The following is a 9,744-nucleotide window of genomic DNA, read 5'->3' as shown; positions in this document are numbered from 1 at the left end:
TAAGTACAAATCAAACCACCTCGTAAATATATTGCATATGGGCTAAAAAATCTTTATCTTGAGAACTTACCCCTGTGACAAGTACTACTGATCTCCGTTACCTATTTACAAATACATATATGTGTATTGTAATAGAGGTATGAAACTTTCTTCATGTGGATACTTGCAACTTTAGAAACTTTATTGTTTCTTTAATGTTTATTGTGACATTGTATTATGTCTTGAAAAAGCAATCAAAGATTTATTTCTTCGGTTTGGAATCGTCTAATGTTTTCTCAAATGTATTTTCAAGAACGTTTTAATGATGTTTATTTCTAGGATAATTAATTTAGGACACAGCTTGGGCATGCAAACTGTATAGGCTGCGTCATGAATCTCACAAGGAGAACAGCATGAAAGTGTTTGATCAGGCTTCATTTCCCCCCCGACACTATAACCTCCCTCTCTTCTCTCCTCCTCTCCTCGTCTGTGCCGCCTGTAGAGGCTCGCGGAGCATTGAGGCGACCTGAGCGCGGCGCGCGGGTGGAACAGGACGAGCTTCACTTAATTAACGGAGCGCGAGCCCTGCAGGAATGCCAGCGAGGCGCTGCTTGGAGAAGGTAGGCGATGCTTTTATTTTCTGTGAGTTTACGGTGACACCAAATACGGCGTAACAGATGAGGCACAAGACAGGCAACATCTTTTCCCCAATGCTTGTCATCCTGACTACTTTTTCTGTGACTGAAATCCAGGAAATGCTTCACTATTCTGTTCAATGCTGATGTTCACGCGCCGTTTAAAGCTCTATTACGCACTTTTGGAACATTTCGGTAGTGACAAGGAACCTGAATACTAATTAGAAAAACAAATGTAAGTATTCACACTTTTAAAAATATATATTGAATATCGATGATGACTGTACAATGAGACGTGTACGCTGCATGAGAGACGGGAAAGTCTTGCAATACATTTTATTTGTAACTCTATTTTCCTCCTCAAACTTTGATATAACATTGTAATATACATGATGTGCCTGCTTTAAATTAAAGTGGTAACTTTAATCTGTGTAAATGTCAAGTGTATAATAAGGAGAGCTGTGGTTACAATCAGCCTCGTTACCAAGGAGAGTTGTAGGATAGGTTAGGTGGACTGTGACGTTTAAACGTTTAAATGTTAAATATAGGCTATATATATATATATATATATATATATATATATATATATATATATATATATATATATATATATATATATATATATATATTGTTAAAACATAACAGACATCGTTTGTTACTTTCACAATTGTGGTAAATATAGCCTATACACTAGGCAACTGTCTCATCTTTGTGTATCCAGTATATGTACACTGAAACGCATCTATCTATAAGTACTCTATCTCTCTCTCTCTCTCTCTCTCTCTCTCTCTCTCTCTCTCTCTCTCTCTCTCTCTCCCTTCTTGTTTTAAGATCTGTGTATCTGTATGTATACGTATAACATTTATCATTTAGATGGAAAGCGTGTATCCATATTAAAGTAAACAATATAACATGCTATATCTGTTTATAACAGTTCTGTCACCTTTAACATGATCATAAATGACATTATAAGCCAGGTGTGAAATTATACTTTCTTCCCTCAAAATATTTGTGTTACTATTTGTGACCCTGGATCACAAAACCAGTCATAAGGGTAATTCTTTTCAAAATTGTCTTTAAAGTTGTCCAAATGAAGTCCTTAACAATGCATATTACTACTAGTACATGTTTATATATAGTTAAATAGTTAATAGGTTGGAAATTTACAAAATATATTCATGAAACATGATCTTTACTTAATATCTTAATGATTTTTGGCATAAAGGAAAAATCTATGATTTTGACCCATACAATGTATAGTTGACTATTGCCACAAATAATACCAGTGCAACTTATAACTGGTGTTGTGGTCCAGGGTAACATTTTGTGTTATACTTAAAACTGAAAGAGTTTCATTGCCTACAATAAATAAATGTTTTTGTCCTCATACTGCAGGGCCAGCCTGCTATGAGATTAACATACCAATAGAAGTTCAAATGGCTGATCTTAAAGTCCTCTTTTGTGGTCAAGACGCTGTCCAGACCGATCACCTTGACTGGTCCCTAAAACACCAGCAAAGTCATCACTCAGTGTGTGCAGATGAAAGGGCCTTTTCCAATGAGGAGTGCTGCCAGGCGTATCTGGAGCAGAATGTTAATGAGGCGAACAGGCTTTCAGAACCATGGACAGCGGCTCTGCCAATTGGACGACTCTGCAAACTCAATGAATGGGGATTCGATGAAGAAGTTGAGGTATGTTACGATGAGCAGTTTGAAACAGCTTTTCCAGGTGTGGCTGACATTACTGACCATAAAGACGGTCCGTTTTTAGAGGAGGAGACCAACTATGACAACTTCAGTTGGAATTCATCCAAAGAGCTCCAAGATGGCGCCCCGGAATGCTCCCTTCTGTCAGTTGACGATTTCATGGTGGATCCGTCGGAAAAGTCAGTGGATTATGGATTTATAGGTGCTGTTACCTTTTTAGTTACTGGGATCTCCTTGGTTGTCATCTCCTACACGGTGCCACATGACGTCAAAGTGAATCCCGACACAGTTTCCGCCCGGGAGATGGAGCGCTTGGAGAGGGAGAACGCCCGAGTGGGCGCTCACCTGGACAGGTGTGTGATCGCAGGGCTGTGCCTCCTCACACTCGGAGGTGTGGTACTGTCAACCCTGTTGATGATCTCCATGTATAAAGGGGAGATGATCAGGAGGCAAGCGTTTGCTTACTCCAAGCACCAAGCCAGACTGTACGGCTCTATAAATTTCAGAAGTGGCGCGAGCCCGACCGGTGCTCCTTCGCTTTTGTCTCTTGATGAAGAGGAAGGTCCTGATGAAGTCTTGAGTTGAAGGCAAAAAAACATATCTTTTGAGTTCTTCAAATGATCATAACGCCTTCTAAATTACCACTAAATTTGTCATAACAACAAAAGTCCTTGTAAGTGTCCTATCAGGGTGAAAGTCTACACTTTTTACATTGTATGTAAAGGACAATTAAATGTTACATCTATGAAAATGTAACGTGCCAACATGGATTTGAATCCAGTTTATGTGAACAATTTCCTTGTGTGAGTTTCCAAAGCATATGTTCTTGTAAATATACAGCATGCTTTACAAGTGCAGTTATATAAGCCTCTCAGTTGGTGTGATCAGTTTCTTTGCGTATGCAACTTGCGTACTATCATAGGACCACACAACTATCATGCCAAATTTGTGTCATATTTAGTCATTTGTCACATTGGAAAAGAAAAAAAGGCTTTTACATTCTTCTCTCTCTTTTTTTGGTTTGGATTGGCAGACTATGTCTGACAGCTGAGTTAATCATCAGTCATTGTATAAAAACCTCTCCAATCAGGAGGGACAGAGATTTATTCCAATACCTCTAAAGCCAGTCAAATATACATTTGCATTCGCATTTACATAAAAATGCACATGATAAACAGCTTTGCAATAGAGGTAAAGTGAATGCACACCGGGGAGGTTTGAACTAATTTTTTTGTGAGCTTTGTTTATTTAGAGAATATCAGTGGTTTTAATGCACATGGGATGCGGGAAACGTGTGAGCAGATGTCTCTCTCTTTCTTTTTCTCTTTACCTCTCATCAGCGTGCCAGTGTACTGGAGGAGTCTCATGGGAAATGACTGCTCTATGTTTCTCCTTCCCAATAGCAACTAACCCCATTAGAGTCACACATCATAACACATAATGACCTGAAAGAACCCAATCCCGAATGCAGACCGCAGCAAAAGGCACATTGTGTTGATTCTCATCCCCCAAAGCACAAGCTGTCAGAAACAAGTAAAGAGAATTGACCTGAAACAGCGTTCAAAATATCTTCCTTTATGTTCAACAGAAGAATAAATCCGGACAGGTTTGGAATGACATACGGGTGAGTAATAATGACAGGATTTAGGAACACTTAAAGGGATAGTTCCCCCAAAAACGAAAACTAATGATGTTTTATTAACAAGGTTCGGGTGGAAGCACATTTAGATAATTGACACAAGTGGAGAGCACACTTTTAGTTCTAATCACTTACATAAAGTGATGTAACTCTGGGGGTACTCTGTGTTCGGGCTAAATTCCGAGTGCATCCATCACTCTAAGTGCATCCATAGTGCATCCATCCATTATAAAAGTAATCCATATAGCGCCGGGGGTTAATAAAGGTTATGAAGTAAAATATCTATGCTAGCAGCCGACCGCTTACTGTATTCAACTTAAAGGGATCCCCTGGTGTTGAGACTTGTATGGCTTAATATAACATAAATGATGTCTCTTACTGAATTATGTAGTAGAAAACCCATGAAAGATCTACGTTATTTTAAAAATCGATTTTATATTTGGACCATGGGCGGCGCCATTTTGTTTGCGTTCTAGGTTGATGACGTAGAGTGGTTGAACTCCTCAATCAGCTGGCATTACCCGTAGCTATTTTTACCACAACGCAACTCGAAAATTGTTTCAGAGTTAAACAAAACCAATGAATTCCTTTGTAATTATACTTAAAACACACTCAAACATACATGTGCACACAAACTCACCTACACAAGTCACAAACAGATCGGCGGGCGCGCACACGACAGGCTCTGTCTCAATCGAGATGTTGGGCTGCTCAGTCTCCACGACAGGGGCTGAATCTGAAATCGACCCTATACCCTTAAATAGGGCATTATTTGAAGGGACGGACATTTGTAGTGTTGTCCGACACCATAGTGGACAGTTCGAGTGCAGTCATTCAGTCTCACGTTCCACCGCAATAACGAGTAAAGCCGATTTACAAACAGCTGTCCGACTTCACGCACTCAAACATACATGTGCACACAAACTCTCTCTCTCACACAGACTCTCACACACACCCCAACAGATCGGCGCGAACACACACACACACACACACCCCAACAGATCGGCGCGAACACACACACACACACCCCAACAGATCGGCGCGAACACACACACACACGCACGCACTGCGCGCGCATACATAACCCTCAATCTATTCCCTGTGTTGATATCCTGTTCAACACATCCTGTTCCCTAGATAGACTGTTGATAGTAGATTAACTAATGCCTAATGTGACCAGCAGAGGGAAATATCTAGGTAGGACGATGGGATAAAGTAACGTGAGGAAGAGAGGCAGGATGTTTTGGTGATGATGCATGCGATTGAGACAGAGCAGTCAGGTGTGTGTGTGCGCGCCCGCCGATCTGTTTGTGACTTGTGTAGGTGAGTTTGTGTGTACATGTATGTTTGAGTGTGTTTTAAGTACAATTACAAAGCAATTCAATTTGTTTTGTTTAACTCTGAAACAATTTTCGAGTTGCGTTGTGGTAAAAATAGCCACGGGTAACGCCAGCTGATTGAGGAGTTCAACCACTCTACGTCATCAACCTAGAACGCAAACAAAATGGCGCCGCCCATGGTCCAAATATAAAATCGATTTTTTTAAATAACGTAGATCTTTCATGGGTTTTCTACCACATAATTCAGTAAGAGACATCATTTATGTTATATTAAGCCATACAAGTCTCAACACCATGGGATCCCTTTAAGAAATAAACTGTAACGCCTCTCTGTTCAAAACGCTTACACCGTGTCTACACTGGATGCGTCTGTTAATGCGATGCATCGCACCGCTCCGCAACAGCTGGAAGATGTCTACACCGTTGCAAATCCATTTGTCCTTCATATGAGAAGTATTGCGAGTGCTTTGGTACATCATAAATAGAACGAGGCAACATTTTACTGTCGGGATTTTTCATGATGTGTCGTGCCGAATCCAGTGTAGACAGCATCACTGATTATAATGGCTTCTATTGTCTTTTGTCGCATCGCGCTGCTCGTGTCCAGTGTAGATATAGTGTTACGCTATTTCTGATATCACCGCCGTGCCAGTTACGCTTTTTCCGTAAGTTAAATTTAAAGACAGTCTGCCGGAAGCTAGATATTTCACTTCATAACATTCTTTTTTTTTTTTTTTTTACAAAAACCCATCGATTCATTTCAGAATTCACAATTCACTGGCATTGTAAAAAGCGCTATATAAATAAAGGTGACTTAGCTTGACTTCAGAAAGGCTTTATTAACCCCCGGAGCCATGTGGAGTACTTTTGTAATGGACGAGTGCACTATTTTGGCTTCAAATATTGGACTGGCATTTTAAAGCTTGGATTAGCCAGGCCATTTTTTATTAACTATTGTATTCATCTGAAAGAAGAATGTCATATACACAGGATGGTGAGTAAAAAATCATGGGCTAATTTTCATTTTTGGGTGAACTATCCCTTTAACATAGCAAAATCTAGACATATAAGCCTGCGGGTCAATGTAAAAAATTTGCCAATGAGGCTTTGAACAAGCAATATGCTCTGTTGTTGCTTCTGCTGAGGAGTGCGGAAGAAACGCTTACCGAGGGTCGGATCAGATTATCCCTCGCTATACACCAGCACTGCATCCAAGACTCCTGACACCAGTGTTCTTTTCATCTCATTTCTACGTGACAGCACACACATGAGTGCTTTAACAGCCCCCTCGGGTGTCTGTTTGCATGAGATCACTTACCTAGGGTATCGTTTAAGCAAGCGCTTGTACAAAAAAAAATTACAGCTATTAAATCTGCAGGTTACTAATATCACTTGTGGTTTTAATAAAGCTTAATGGTTCGCCATAAAACCAAACTCATACTTGTACCCTTGATATGGGTGGAAATGGGTGTTTGTTTCTGAAAGGAGGGGGAACATTACATGTCATGTATTTTCAGTTTGCACACAGCGGTGCGGATAGCAATTAATGAAATGTCAACAATGCATGACCACCTCTACTATATGCCATTTTTCCTTCTCTGGCTGTCGCCGTCTCTCTTTTTGTTTCTTTTTGTCCCTGTCTACCTCTCTCATTCGCTCTAACCAGCACTCAGTATAATAACTCAATCACTTAGGGCCGCTGGCATCAGGAAATGGGGCTAAATTGATTACAGGGTCAGTATGGGTCATGGAGTGGGTGTGGACATTGTCTCAAGGGACAGCGTTACGGTCATTGTGTGCACATACACACATAGCTGAGCCATATCATAAATTGCTTGTGGTGCAGTGACATTCTAACATATCATCTCTCTTTATTTCTTTGGATAAAAAAACAGCCCAAGCCAGTCTGAGTGAAAAGATGTCAATAAAATGAAGTCCAGTTCAGTATAGTATCTGTGAGATATAGAGTTGTCAGTTAAACTGCATGTCATGTGAGTGACACTTTGGCCAGCTCATCAGTTCTGCTGTTCTCTCGTTTAGTGTAATTATTCGGCAAGACGAGTCATTTGGACATTCCTCACCGTCCTTGCCGTTTAATGGCCTGTTCGGCAAATTGATTCTTGTTACCTAGAGTTTGTTGCATAGCAACAGTAAAAAGTAAAATGTTTTACTGTACAAAAAGTCAGCGGCCATGAAGCAAAGTATCTCCAGTGAAAAGGCACTAGTTCATCATTCATTGCTTTGATTCGGGAGCTCGTTGTGCATCACAGAGACCAAAGAATGAAGTCAGCAGCCTTAGTCACAAGGTTACAGGAAACAGATAGTCAGGGAGCTGCATAGTAATGTAGCAGCCGCACTTACTTCAATAGGATCTGAATTTATGACACCACAGCCTAAGAAGCAGTTTCTCAAATTAGGTGGCTGAAATAAAGGCACCTTGGGGAAAAACACAGTGCTCTATAGATAATTTCTGGGACCCTCATTGTGCCTTGTTGATGATGTATTACTGTGACCTATACTGTGGAGGAGAGTTTTGCACACGTTCTGTGATTTGTACATTTTTGGAACATCAAAAGCATAGCTTGTTATCTTTCTCAAGCTAACCAAAACAGCTTTTCTTAACACTGTGCTGAGCTTTAGAATGTTAGCTTGCCAACTGAAGCTTAACTGAAAACAATAAGAAAAGGGGATTTTTAATTTGAAAACTTAGTTTTGATAACATGTCATTTAAAATACATTAATTTGCATATTTTCATGATGACTACATCATAAAGTGACTTAATATAATTTCTAATTAGGTACAGGATAGAGTCCCCATATCAAAAGACAAAGAAACACTTTTGTGTTCTACACAAATCCTGGGTTGAGCCTTTTAGGTATCTTTTGGGGGTTATTTTATCAGTGTTTGGGATGTTTTTGTGTTACTCAGCTCCTGGGTCAGACGTAACAACCCAATGTCTTGGGTAGTTTATGTGTTGCCCAGCTCCTGGGTCAGACATAACAGTGTTTGGGTAGTTTTTGTGTTGCTTAGCTCCTTTGTCAGATGTAACCCATTGTTTGGGTAGTTTTTGTGTTGCTTAGCTCCTTTGTCAGATGCAACCCATTGTTTGGGTAGTTTTTGTGTTGCTTAGCTCCTTTGTCAGATGCAACCCATTGTTTGGGTAGTTTTTGTGTCACCCAGCTCCTAGGTAAGATGTAACAAACCAGTGTTTGGGTAGGTTTTGTGTTATCCAGCTCCTGGTTCAGACATAACAACCCAGTGTCTTAGGTACATTTTGTGTTACCTAGCTCCTGGGTCAGACGTAACAACCCAGTGTCTTGGGTAGTTTTTGTGTTACCCAGCTCCTGGGTCAGACGTAACAACCCAGTGTCTTGGGTAGTTTTTGTTTTACTTTGCTCCTTTGTAAGACGCAACCCATTGTTTGGGTAGTTTTTGTGTTACCCAGCTCCTGGGTCAGACGTAACAACCCAGTGTCTTGGGTAGTCTTTGTGTTACCCAGCTCCTGGGTCAGACATAACAACCCCGTGTTTGGGTAGTTTTTGTGTTACTTAGCTCCTTTGTCAGACACAACCCATTGTTTGGGTAGTTTTTGTGTCACCCAGCTCTTGGTTCAGACATAACAACCCAGTGTCTTAGGTACATTTTGTGTTACCTAGCTCCTGGGTCAGACGTAACAACCCAGTGTCTTGGGTAGTTTTTGTTTTACTTTGCTCCTTTGTCAGACACAACCCATTGTTGGGGTAGTTTTTGTGTTACCCAGCTCCTGGGTCAGACGTAACAACCCCGTGTTTGGGTAGTTTTTGTGTTACTTAGCTCCTTTGTCAGACGCAACCCATTGTTGGGTAGTTTTTGTGGGTCAGACATACGCTCTAAAAATGCTGGGTTAAAAACGACCCAATGTGGGTTATTTTGGCAACCCAGCGCTGGGTAAAAAAGGGATGTAACTCAACTAGTTGGGTTAAATTTTTGACCCAGCATGCTAGGTTATCATTTTAACCCAATTATGCGTTAAAAATTACTACACTGCTGGGTTAAATGTAACCCAAAATGGGTTGAAAAAAGAAACTAACTAGTAATGTTAGTAATTAAAATGAATAAAATATCATCTACAGCAATACAGACTTCAGTAATCAAATATGAAAATTTATTTTTGATTTATCAAATAAAATTGTCCATTTGTGAATATATATTTTTTTACATTTCAATCACTCCCACCCTATTGACAAAATTCAATGAAAATGCATGAAACCATATCACAGAAAGACTTGAAATAACTTCTTGAAGAAGATATGAAGTAAAATCTAAAAATATTTCACATTTACATCTAGATCTTGAGCATACGATATCATGTGAGAGAAATACTCAGTAAGAATCAATTGTATTGTTGTACTGTAGAAGAAAAGTACAAGTATTTAGAATAGTAAATATAAAGAATAAACAGCAT

General features: G+C 39.9%; 1 protein-coding gene across 2 annotated transcripts; it reads left to right on the top strand.

Moving 5' to 3' along the window:
- Positions 1-354: 354 nt before the first annotated feature.
- Positions 355-4,252, top strand: LOC137047856 (transmembrane protein 74). Of its 2 annotated transcripts, none has more exons than XM_067425756.1 (2): positions 355-599; positions 2,010-4,252. In XM_067425756.1, the coding sequence occupies exon 2, from the start codon at positions 2,051-2,053 to the stop codon at positions 2,903-2,905; it is 855 nt and encodes a 284-aa protein (XP_067281857.1). In that variant the 5' UTR covers positions 355-599; positions 2,010-2,050; the 3' UTR covers positions 2,906-4,252. The 2 variants fall into 2 exon arrangements, with proteins under 2 accessions (XP_067281857.1, XP_067281858.1); XM_067425757.1 differs by lacking the exon at positions 355-599 and adding an exon at positions 611-849.
- Positions 4,253-9,744: the final 5,492 nt, after the last annotated feature.

This window comes from Pseudorasbora parva, chromosome 19, assembly GCF_024679245.1.
Source record: "Pseudorasbora parva isolate DD20220531a chromosome 19, ASM2467924v1, whole genome shotgun sequence".
Classification (NCBI taxonomy): domain Eukaryota; kingdom Metazoa; phylum Chordata; class Actinopteri; order Cypriniformes; family Gobionidae; genus Pseudorasbora; species Pseudorasbora parva.
This window is presented reverse-complemented; position numbering and strand designations above follow the sequence as displayed.